Source organism: Brachypodium distachyon, chromosome 4, assembly GCF_000005505.3.
Source record: "Brachypodium distachyon strain Bd21 chromosome 4, Brachypodium_distachyon_v3.0, whole genome shotgun sequence".
Taxonomy (NCBI): Eukaryota; Viridiplantae; Streptophyta; class Magnoliopsida; order Poales; family Poaceae; genus Brachypodium; species Brachypodium distachyon.
Genome location: NC_016134.3, coordinates 43,628,938 through 43,641,518, shown reverse-complemented (window position 1 = coordinate 43,641,518; position 12,581 = coordinate 43,628,938). Strand labels below are relative to the sequence as shown.

At 42.1% G+C, this 12,581-nt stretch overlaps 1 protein-coding gene across 1 annotated transcript; it reads right to left on the bottom strand.

The window, feature by feature from the left end:
* Positions 1 to 1,966: 1,966 nt before the first annotated feature.
* LOC100835587 (quinolinate synthase, chloroplastic) lies at positions 1,967 to 11,008 on the bottom strand. Its single transcript, XM_003578656.4, has 7 exons — positions 10,194 to 11,008; positions 8,246 to 8,530; positions 7,101 to 7,319; positions 6,820 to 6,999; positions 5,677 to 6,192; positions 3,707 to 3,868; positions 1,967 to 2,464 (listed from the first exon to the last, which is right to left on the bottom strand). Exons 1-7 carry the CDS (start codon positions 10,926 to 10,928, stop codon positions 2,396 to 2,398), a joined length of 2,166 nt encoding a protein of 721 aa, XP_003578704.2. The 5' UTR covers positions 10,929 to 11,008; the 3' UTR covers positions 1,967 to 2,395.
* Between the last annotated feature and the right edge of the window lie 1,573 nt (positions 11,009 to 12,581).

Below are 12,581 nucleotides of genomic sequence, written 5' to 3'. Positions count from 1 at the left end.
TTTTTTGGAAACAAGGCTTAGGCTACTATTAGAGCTGCTAAACGACACACTTTAGCGCTAAATCTGAGTTTAATTGAACGTTGTTAAACATCTTCTCGGGCCAAATCTGAGTACTTGTGGGTTTATTTGCTACCTCAATGTTGGTACAACACCCACTATTGAGGACTTTGCAAAACTACACAACCTTTTTATCCGATATCTCAATGTTGGTACAACACTCTTTTAGTGGCTATCTTACTACTACACAACTATACTACATCACGATAGTTACTCTCTTTTTGGTGTGGTTGTAGCGCAATACCTCATGAGATAGGGGATCACCCTAATTTACACCTAACAAGACCGTTGAATTCTTGGAAAGTGTCAGTCATCCAAACACTACACATGTAAATATCTTTATTCTAGAATACGCTGCACAAATATCTTTGTTCCAGAGAATTTCTAATTTTACCATGAAGACTTGTCCTAGTGTCTTCCATGGTAAATGTTATCATTCTTCATGGACCCTCTAAGACTTCTACAATATTTCAATCTTCTCATATTCTCTAAGAGCATAAGATTTCAGAGATCAACGAAATGATTAAAATATAGTACGAACCCATGAAGTTGACACCTATGTGTATCTTGTGAACTCGAAACACGACCACAATCAACAATCTAGAGGAGCTCCTAGCCGCCGCCGCCCAACCTCCAGATTGATCTCGTCTCCCGGACGGCCGGACGGCCAGCACGGAGCGACGTCCCTGCTTCCTCTACTCTTCGTGCTATCGTAGGTCTTCAAAAGTTAGGGTTTGCATTGGTCAACCGGCAGCGGCATTATGGTGGTGATGGTGGCACTGTGCGGATCAAGAATACGGTTTTTCCGATTCCTCGTCCACCTCGTCGTCAGCGTCCCCGCCGGTGGCGTTGAGGAGTGCGGGACAGTTGGTCGTTGCTCTTCTGGAGTGGTAGATCTGGTCTTGTGTTTGTGTTTTCCAGGTCGTCTGCGTGTATCGATTTATTGGTTCTTTTTCCGATCGCCAAGGCTCGGCTAGCTTTGGCCACATCGTGGAGTTACTGCGGTTAGGTCTTTTCGGATATGTCTGGCCGGATCTGGGATGGTCATCAAACCCTCTTCGTCGTTTTCTTCTCCGAGACAGTGGTATGTTCCTCAGATCACTGTCGCCGGCGTCTTCTGGTTCCGACCGACGACTTCCCGGCTGCTAGGGGTGGGCATAAAAACCGAGAAACCGAAACCGATCACTGAAGAACCGGAAACAGAGCCGATTGGACCGAAACCAAAGAACCGTTTAAAACTTTGGTCAGCAAACTCAAAGAACCGAAGTTTGTTCGGTTAATTCGGTCTCTTGCCTCGGTTAACCCGAAAAACCCGATGAACCGAAGTTCATTGCTGCATCTTTAAAAATTAATGTTTTCATTGCATGTTAGATGATATTTACTCATTACGTGTGTCTGTGTCACATAAGATTATGTGTTTATTTTTGCATGTAACTTAAATCTATTTTCTGTTGTAAGTAGAAGATTGAACTAAATTTGTTTTCATTTTTTTTTGCCATAAACACAATGTTCAGTCAGTACGGTTCCGAACCGAAAACCGAACCGAATTTTTGGTGAACCGAACTTTCGATTCTCAAAAATTTTAAGATAAGGTCCTCATATTTCGGGTACCGAACGCCCACCCCGACCGGCTGCTATGTCAACAACATTTTCTTGGCTCCGACGGCGGTTGTTTGATTCCTAACGTGAGCCCAAATAATCAGCGAACTCAGCCAGTGACAAAGCTAATTCGCAAACAATGTAATGGTGACGCAAGCAATCATGTTAAATGCTCCCACAACATTCGTTTCGTAACTAAAGTTAAACGGAGAGAGTACAAGCTTAAAGCGTGCTCTCAATTTTGCCTAGAATAAAAGCGTCAACACCCAGTGTGAGTGTGACCACAAGCAGAGGTCTAGCGGTTCGCATATGGGATACGTTGTTTCTATAACCAAGAGCAGGATCAGAGGCTCCAAATTTCTCTTTCCACAGCAACGCTCAGGTGATTAGTTCCTTTATGTTACATGCAAAGCACATTTTTTGGGCAACTTTATTGTATTACATTGCTGCCCATTCATATATCTGACACCCAGAAGCCGAACATAAAGGAGAGGAGAGAAACGTCTTGCTTGGGGTAAAGAACAACAGGTCAGCTCAGCTTATCTACCCTTTGCAAACTCTTAGTTTCAATCTCCACCGATTAATATCAGCAACGCGGAAACAACACTGGGTTCAAAATTGCGGATACCGCACCCGGTGAAGCTACTATATAAGGTGGCCGGCACTCCAGTGGGGCAACAGCATATATCATCAAAAAATACCTGAACCAGATTAATATAAAGGTTCTGAAGAACGGCTATCATGAAGGCTCCCCTCTATTGCCATGCATAACCTGGCGAACAAGTTTGTCCGGTAATTTCTTTGTAGCCTGAAATAAGAACAAAATGGTAAATAGGTTTATCATAAATAGGGGTGCTATAGGAAATACAAATGAGCACCGGTAGAATTGGCACGTGAAAAAAAAAACTCCACAAAAGAAATGCATGTTGTTTTATGGTAAGGGCTTTAAAGGAGAAGATTGTTCTTTTACCAAACATATGCGGATCAAATCACGTCTTATAATAAGAAGAAATCTTTCTCGGTATCAATCCCCTTGCCCCTCATTCTTTGAGAATCAGAAGGATCCTTTTCGAGTTTCCGTTTCTTCATTTGGAATCTGGGCTCTTCTATCTTCGACTTATTTTTTTTTGCTTTATTCTTTATTTATTCCATTCCAATTTCTTCTCGAAACTTCCCAAGAAAAATCCCGAATTGGATCCAAAATTGACGGGTTAATGTGAGCTTATCCATGCAGTTAGGCACTCTTCAAATAGGAATCCATTTTCTAACTGGCTTTCGTGCTTTGGTGAGTCGTCCGAGATCTTTTCGATGACCTATGTTGTGTTGAAGGGATATCTATATGATCCGCTCGATTGCATAAGACCCCCGGTAGCAATAGAACGGGGAAAGTATACAGAAAAGAACTGTTAGAAAATGGATTCCTATTTGAAGAGTGCCTAACCGCATGGATAAGCTCACATTAACCCGTCAATTTTGGATCCAATTCGGGATTTTTCTTGGGAAGTTTCGAGAAGAAATTGGAATGGAATAAATAAAGAATAAAGCAAAAAAAAATAAGTCGAAGATAGAAGAGCCCAGATTCCAAATGAAGAAACGGAAACTCGAAAAGGATCCTTCTGATTCTCAAAGAATGAGGGGCAAGGGGATTGATACCGAGAAAGATTTCTTCTTATTATAAGACGTGATTTGATCCGCATATGTTTGGTAAAAGAACAATCTTCTCCTTTAATCATAATACGGTGTCTCATTTATTCAAATATAGAAATCCAGGTGCTCTCTCTCCAGTGTACGGATTACGAAGCAAGTGAATCAGTAATATACTCAGCTCCATTCCTAAATATAATATGTTCTAGCTTTGTCCTAAGTTATAGAAAAATGTAAAATCTACCAACAAATACAACTCTAAACAAGTTAGAGTGGCATTTTTCCAAGTCAAGTTTTTTTAATGGCATATCTCCAGCCGGTGAAAATTATAATGGCATAGATCCAATTAACCCTATCATGTAAGATGTACACCAAATTCAAGATAAACAGCAACGGGATGGCAGACCTGGAAATGCCTCATATGCAAAATTGGCTCACATCCAACCTCCGCAACCAATTTCCCAAGAGCAGTCTTAGCATTGAATCGGTTAGCTTTATAGACAGATAACCTGTTGTCTTCATCAGGAAGCTGCTGGCAAACATTAAGTAGCGCCGCCAGAGAATTCATCTGCAAACATTGGGCATTTATATGATGAGATACACAAACCTCTGGAAATTTTTGCTGATATCACGAAACACACTAAACTTTGACTGCCATAAGGTAGATCATAGAAAATTTTACAAGGTCAGAAGAACAATGATATATTATAAAAACAAATGCTATCGGCATCAGCACTCCTCGCATGAACACTTATCCTTAGGACAAAAATAATGAAAAACAAAAACAAATGTGTAATATCAACATAGAGTAAAAAAAATGAACTTATCCTTAAGAGAAAAATAATGAATCTATCCTTACGGAACAATATATTAGGAAGTTCTTAGGGCGCGATTGTTTGGGATTCTTGGAGCAGCTCCAACAGCTTCTAGCCTGTAGAATTTGGAGCCCAAACAAACAGCGACTTTTGCATCAGCTCCACGCAGCGGCTCCAGGGAAGCGCTTCCGAAAAATCAACTACGAGCGAGAAGCACCCAAATCGGTGCTCCTTCCAGCTGCTGCAGCTCCAAACTTCCCGTTTTACCGAATTGCCCTCCCACCAAACTACATACTACACCCAAAATGCCACGTACCGGTTCGTTCTATTTCTGACCGTTCCCCATCGTACGCCTCGAATCCTGCTGGGCGTTGCGACCTCTCTCCCCTGATGCCGCCTCCACCTCCTCGCCGGCCACTGGCGCCGCCGTCCCACTCTCCTGCTCCCGGCTCCCTGCGACTAGATCTCTGGCGAACTACGCCGTCTCACAGTCTCCTCACCTCTCCCGTCCACCCGCTCCTGCTCCACATCGGCGGGATCTCTGTGCATCTCTCCTGATCTCTCTGTGCCTCTCTCGCTCGCTCAGCTCTTCTCCGATGGCCCAGGCTCCTCCTGTGTGCCCCTCTCTCTCTCTCCCCCTTTCCTTTCTGTGCTCTTACTCTCTCCCTCGCTCAAACTCTCCGCTGTGTTCTGACTCTCTCTCTCTCCGTGTCTTTTTTTCTCCATGTCTTTGCCTGCTCTGTGCCTCTCCCGAATCCTCTTTTGTGCTCTCTCCCGAACTCTTGATGCCTTGTGAGACTTCACTTGTTAAGCACATGCACTAATCAATTGTTATCAGATATTTGTGGGACTTCATTAATCTAAGATGTATATTATTCAATAACCATATTTTCATTTCAACTAAATAGACTGTGGATAATCACAGATTCCAATGCTCATGCTAGAAGATAATGTTATGATGTGTTCAAAATCATTGTCATGTGTATACATTGATTAGTGGAGTGAAAATTTGATCATCTACAACAAAAACAACTCTTAAACTAATTTAAATTTGAAATAGTACAGTCACCACTTATACCTAATCTACAGAACTACAGGGTCATTCGGGTCATTTTAGCACATTTCACCAGCCGCATAAACAAACAGGCATCAGACAACTCCTATCTTCCAACTGCAGTTGGCAGCCACAGCTGATTCTGGAAGCTGCAGCCGTAGAATCTGCAGCTGTGAAGTTGCAGCCCAAACAAACACAACCTTAGTTTCCTAGTTAAGTGCTTATTGCATGTTGTCTTATATATGAGAAATGATCGTGTTTCTGTGAATCGATAAATATCTTGATCTAAACAATCAATCTTCAACATTTAAATTGCAATGCATAATATGACTGATATTCGAAATGGGTAACAATAATGCTATACTATCATAAATATAAATAAAGTGGTATAGATTGTATGAAAGAATGGTTTCTAAATGAAACAGCATACAAATTATTATTCATATTATTTAACTGAGTGGTTATTACATTGTCAATTATCAGTGAAACAAAAAGGAGAACACAAACCTTCATGTAAGGGCATGATGCGCAGCCCCCATGGATAGAGCAACCTTCACCAGAATTCACACCAGGGACAATAGTAAGTTTGTCTAGCTCGTCAGCTACTGAAGAGCCAAACCGATGGGAACCATTGACAGATGTCTTAGAAACTGCGTCTGATGAAACAGGGAACACAATTTCTACTTCAATGTTACTGCCTTCTTGACGAGATTCATAGGCATCAAATAATTCACGGACGGCAGCAACAATCGAAGTGATCATTCCTGATTCCGTTCCTAACACAAACTGAAGATGATTGTCAACATTCCGATCCAGAGCTTGCTTCAAATGATTTTTAATGAAATCTAAGATGTTCTGAGTGGACCCAACAACTCCCATTCCCCTCGTCTTTGCTTCCATTGACAAAGAAAACATTTCTCCTGGGACCTCGAAGTGTGCTGTTAGAAATGCATCACAATATTCCGCCTTTATTTTCTCCACAACTTCATGGCCAAACATATCATGCACAATACAGTTACCATTCTGCACATATATGTAAGCAAACGATGTCATACTAGGGGGAAATTGCAGAATTATAAATAAATAGAATCAAACGAGATAAACAAATCAGTAAGGAAAAGCATCATAATATTATACTCCATCCGAGGGAGTATAATATTATGGATCGGAGGGAGTACATGTTTATGACATAGAGGCAAAATATTTTCCTAAGAGGCCTAGAGATCCCAACAAATTCTAGTAAACAATCTTGCAAATTCATACTAGACAACTGTTCCCAGTTCTAATCAAGCTGACAATCCTTCTCGTATATACCACATGAGTATCATAAAAAACTTCATAGATCACTAAATCATAGCATCTGCATCCATATATTGAAAATGTTACTTTTCCGCATACCTCTAAAGTTTCTTCTCTACCACCCTTCTACCACTACTAATATACATCTCTGTGTGTTTGTCTTTTCATCAAGACTAGTACTCGCCTGTAAATAAAGAGTATAGATCTTTTTGTGTATGTAACTTTGAATGGAAGTATTCTTTGTGTTGTTTTACGTAAAAGACATCCCATATATTTGAAATAGAGCAATCAAGACATGTTAATATTCGTAAGATCAAACTGTGCAACTCTGCATTATAAAGTCACACATACCTGATAGTAATGTAGACGTGGTAATAATGAACTTATAGTTTTTCTGTTGTGATCTGGATGTATCTCAGCAATTTCTTCATCAGACATGATAGCCATTCTCTGAAATAGGTCAGCTATGTTCGCACCCATGTATGAATCAGGACCATACCAGACATTTAGATCTGGTATTTGAGCAAATGCCTACAAGGTAGGTCGTTAGGAGATCATTTTGATATAAAAAAGATAAATAATTACAAATCCACTAAAATATATAATAATACTGATACGAGGAAAATGAGTACCTGTAATATAGTTGCAACAACATTGGAAGAAGTACAGGTTATCGTAGGAACAAGTTCATGAGTATGAGCTTTTGTTTCCAGAGAAGTATTGATATAAATAACATGCAAAGAAGGGGGAGATCTTGAAGCTGTCTTGAGAAAATGTGTATAAGCAGAACTAGAAGCAGCATCTGCCAAGGAACAGCCGATTTGCTCACTGGACATTCTATAGACACCAACCTGCATAATAATAAATCTGTAAGTCGGAGATGTCCTACAGATAAGATCTAGACAGCTGTGGGTTATCAAAAGATTGGACATTCTAAATATGCTGACGAGCACTAATATTTTGGTTGCGGACATAAATGGGACCAGAATTCAATCCAATCAGCAGCTCACCAGTTCACTAGTTAACTACGAGAACAGTAGAACAAACTATAGACAGGAGAATCTATGGAATATGGAACAATAGTTGGATGTGGGACCATAAAATCTTCACATGTGTTTAAATATAAACATGTAATAAGTTGCACCTGAATGGTTATCACACTCCGTAACATAATGTATTGGAACACACAGTAGTCAAATATACTCCGTACTTAGTTATAAGGTGTCATGCTTGAATATATATGCATAAGACTATAAGAGGTCACAGCAATTGGCATGTACCCTTTAAAACTCCCAGATCTACCAATGCAGCAGTTGATTATTGTGCTCTAATCTGTGATGGAACGATTGTGGGTTCAAAACATTGTATTACTACATTTACAGAAAATATCTGTTTTGATTTAGCCAGTTCAGATAATGTTATTTACAGTGATATACATGCTAATGCGATTGATGAAGTGGATCTGACGGCTCTTCTGTTCTAGAATTTTAGAAAGCCAAATTGCCAGTCTGGACTGGTTTCTACAAGACCACAAATATACTAAATAATATTATAACATAAGTAGCCATACCAAAAAAGAACAATGTGATACGAAGGTCCCCAAATACAGCATTATCACTAACATGGCCGATGTGCATATACAACCCTCTAGAGCTTAATTCTTGGCATGTGTATCAGTGTATGTAATAACACCAGACTTAATCTTACATAATTTCTCAAAAAACTTATAGAACTTCTCGAAGCTTATTGAAACAAATGATGCTAACTGATAAAATACCTTGTTAAATCCTGCTTGATCAAGTATTGCACGAACATTTTCTGACATGAAGTCAACACCTAGCACTGCAATATATTCACATCCTGCTTCAGCCATCTGAACAGCACTATCTGCCATTACCAACGAGTCAGATATGTGAATGTGGGGCCATTGCCTCTTTGCAGCAGTTAGTATGCCTTGCACCTCAGGGTCCATATAGAAATGGGCCACAATCCCAATTTTTTTCTCCACAAGGGCATTTACAAGCTCCACAATCTTGGAATTGTCAGGAGATAAAAACATTGCCTGCAATTTAACAATTACTCCATGAGGAAACAAAAAGGCGAACTTACAGTAAATTACTAGACATTTAACTTCCATTCTCTAAGGCTAGCATGCTCACTAGAGGGAGGTCAGTTGCAGCTTACAGAGACTATTATCTCGCCATTTCCTGTCTAGAAAATGTTATCGCTTGTGTTCTGGCTTAGTTTATTAAGGCGGTCGTTAAATGCTGTAGAGCTGGAAAAGGAGGATACAGTGATGGGAGGCGTTTGGGAAGTTTGCACGCTCATGGAGTACAGGGGCCTCAGGTGATTGGTCTAAAGCTTCTGGGGTATGCCCTCCACATCCGCTGGATCCTGTATGTGGTTGCACCGTGCGGACCCCTCCAGACCTGTTTTATCCTATTTTATTATCTTCCACTTATGACAGACTGACCCCACCTTTCAGGATGATATGGCAGATGAACTATTTTGAGCATCCTCTTCGCAGCCTCGCAGGCTTATTTGAGTGTGCCTCCAATGCAGAGACCAAGCCATCGAGGACGCTTCAGTCCCCACCGGTGCTTCCATCAACACCAGTTCCCCGCCACAATCCCTAACCCTTAGCCAAGTGTGCTGGCAGGAATGGTGTTCTCAAGTCCAGAACCGGGTGCGGCTAACCAATCACACCGGACCGGACTGACGTGTCATGCCAGAAGACGTCCACAGAACACATATCCGATCTGTCTGCCTAGTCAGCTGCACGTCCGGATGTCAGTTTGTCAGGTTAAAATTGGGTAATAGACTAAAAAGTCGAATAGGGGGTAAAATATGGCAGAGTTTTCTAAAATTTGTCACAAGATCACAAATAGGGGATAAAAAGTGGAAGAACTGAAAAAAAGATACTTGATCACTTTGTCTCTCGCATCTTCCTACGAAAGAAAGAGTGAAGTTTCGCCTGCTTCCCACTTTCTAGCAAGTTGGGCACTTCCCAGCTGCGAGGATTGAGAGGGGTTCTCTATTTCTTCTCCCCTTAGGGTAGACCTATCTCTAATGTGCAACTTATCACCCACTAACCTTGATCTTCCTAACTGTTGTACCTCGTGTAGCCAAAGAAAATACTGACTTCAGTTTTGATAGGGATGCATTTTCATTTTATTTTACTTCGCAAAATCACTGATTGCAGGAAAGAATAAAGTACTATTTTTGTTAAATACTTAAAACACAAATACGTGAGGTACATATATGATATATGTATATAATGAGATTCAACTGAATTTCCCCAAGCAGGCCAGCAACAAGGCCACACAAAGTAAAAGGCAACGGTGATGTTGACACTATTCGGTGGTGGCCATAGTCTCCATTCTTGACCATACAAATAGACCAAAAGTCAGCTCCTTTTTCGTTGCAGATTCCAGAAAAAGGAAAGCAGGAAATGCAAGAACCAATAGAAAAGCTACCTTTTAGTATCCGATGCAATTAGAGTGGAAAAGGGAAATGGACACCCAGCCTTGGCAGATTCTACTTCTACACGTCAAACATATTCAAGCAAGCCACTGATTTCTAGCTACTTCTAGTCAAACATTTACTACTAATTTCCAATCTGTGGAGACAGAGACATGTCTTTCTCCATTTACACGAGATCAGTTCGAAGAGACGAGCGAGTAATAACAAAATTATGAACAAGCCAAAAAGAATAGAGAGCTCACCTGGGCCTCCGCGTAGCTTCCCTGCGCGCGGACGGCGCCGTCGCGGCCGATGACGAGCGACGGGAACGGCTGCCCGGGGGCTCTGCCCTCGCGCTCCGCGATGGCCGCCCGCGCCCGCTTCTGCATGCCGACGAGCACGTTGTGCCACGTGCTGGCCCGCGACCGCGCCGCCACGCCGAGCGGCGCGAGGTGGGCGGGGTCGGCGTCGAGCACCTCCTCGGGGCGCGCGCCGTCGAGCGCGGAGACGAGGCAGGCGCAGTACCCGCGCGAGATCTCCGAGTCGGAGTCGGCGGCGAACCGCATCCGCCCGGCGCCGTCGACCCCGCCCACGAGCCAGACCTGCGCGACGCAGCCCATGACGCGGTTGGCCGCGACGCGGTCGGCTTCGGGGAGACGCGGGAGCGCGGCGCCGTACGCGAGGAGCCGGCGCACGCGGGCGGCGTCCGGGAGCGCGCGGAACTCTTCGGCGAGCCGGCGTAGGCGGAGGCCCGGAGGGGCGAACTCCTCCTCATCCTCGTCGTTTCCGGAAGCGGCGGCGCGCGGGAGGGGCGCCGGGGGTGGAGGAGGGGAGTGGGCGCAGCAGACGGCGACGGAGCCGCCGCGGGGGCGAGCGAGGCAGCGAGAGGGGTTGGGCGGGATGAGGAGGAGGCGGGGCTTGTTGGCGGGCGTGGCGAAGGGAGCGGCGGCGGCGTGGGTGGTGGAGGCGTCCATGGAGGCGGCGTGGTGCGGAAGCATGGAGGGAACGCGTTTTATTGGAAGTGGGTGGTGGGAGGCGGCGGCGAGGGTGTTTCCTTTTTGTGGCGGCTGAGAACGGACAGGGTTGGGAATTGGAAGTTGAGTTGAGTGCCCGTGGAGGAAAACGTTGAACGGAGCCTGCTCCGGTAACTCCGTATCATTCCGTTTTGAGATTAGTTTAAAAAAAGAGAGCAACGCTCCAACACAACTTGCCTACCCGCGCACCTGCTACAGCGGATGTCACTCGGGAACGTAAACAAGGTCAACAACGTGTTGTTTCATCGTTGGCGAAGAATCCGGTAAAAACCACGTCTACGGTGCAAATTGTGAAAATTTCATTGAAAAAAGTTCAAAAAATTCTAAAAAAATCACATATGTTAGAAAAGTGATGTTTTATATATGTGTAAAATTTCAAATCCAAACTCAATTTCGTTTGGTAGCAACGAAAAAGACAAATTCTGTATGAATAGTGGTTTTTCAGTGTTTGACACTATTCATTGTAAATTTCTCTTTTTAATTTTTTCCAAATGCTTTTGATTTTGAACTTGAAATTTTGCAGGTTTGTAGAACATCACAGTCCCAACATATGGTATTTTTTTAGAATTTTTTTAAAACTTCTAAACGTGATTTTTATGGAGTTTGCACCGAACGAGGGTTTTCACCGAATACTTCACCTTCATTGTTTGCCGCTCACGGTATCCGGTGAAAACCACGTCTATGATGCAAACTGTAAAAACTCTATCGAAAAAATTCAAAAAATTCTCAAAAAAAATCACACGTGTTAGAAAAGTGATGTTTTATATATGTGTAGAATTTCAAGTCCAAACTCAATTTCGTTTGGTAGCAACGAAAAAGACAAATTCTACATGAATAGTGGTCTTTCCGTGTTTGACACTATTCATTGTAAATTTCTCTTTTTTAATTCCTTCCAAATGCTTTTGATTTTGAACATGAAATTTGCAGGTTTGTAGAACATCACACTCTCAACGTATGGTATTTTTGTAGAATTTTTTTGAAATATTTAAACATGGTTTTATGAAGTTTTCACGGTTTGCACTGAATGAGAGTTTTCACCGGATACTTCGCCGTCTAGGGATTGCAAGATTTACAAAAGAAATTTGGAAGGATCAAAAGTTTTCAAAGAAAATCTTTGCGGTCCATTTTTTTCTTCGAAAATGAGGGAACCTCTACATCGATCGATGCACACAACCCGCAATATTCTTTTGATCATTGGATTCTCGTGGTAGAAAATTTTGTGAACCCCTTGACTTCAATTTCACGGGAAATCTAACATAAACTTAGGATGAGAGGGCTCATCCGGTTTGAATGAAAATAAAATATAGGAAAAGAGAAGAATGTATGATTTTGATAGTTTGTAGCAGTTGTCATTGTGTTTGGTTGCATGAAAGATGGAATGGATGAAATCGAACAGTTTTCTCTATTCTACGAACCAAACAAACCATTAGTTCCATTTGGACCAACTGATTTCTACAATTTTTTATAGTAATGAGATCATTAGGCATATTAGAACAATATTCCCTTACGGGGAATCAGATGTTTCCATTCCATTTTCATATATTATAAGAACAAAAAATAGAATTATGCTCAAATCTGGAACCATTATATTATAATATTTCACTATTTTGTACCAAC

What these genes read in the sequence shown, in the direction of transcription:
- LOC100835587 (XM_003578656.4), bottom strand. Translation starts at nt 10,928, where the DNA reads ATGCTTCCGCACCACGCCGCCTCCATGGACGCCTCCACCACCCACGCC. An exon ending in TTGTTGCAACTATATTACAG is followed by an intron (nt 7,000 to 7,100) that starts GTACTCATTTTC and finishes CCTACCTTGTAG; the next exon opens with GCATTTGCTCAAATACCAGA. An exon ending in TGCATATGAGGCATTTCCAG is followed by an intron (nt 2,465 to 3,706) that starts GTCTGCCATCCC and finishes TTCTTATTTCAG; the next exon opens with GCTACAAAGAAATTACCGGA.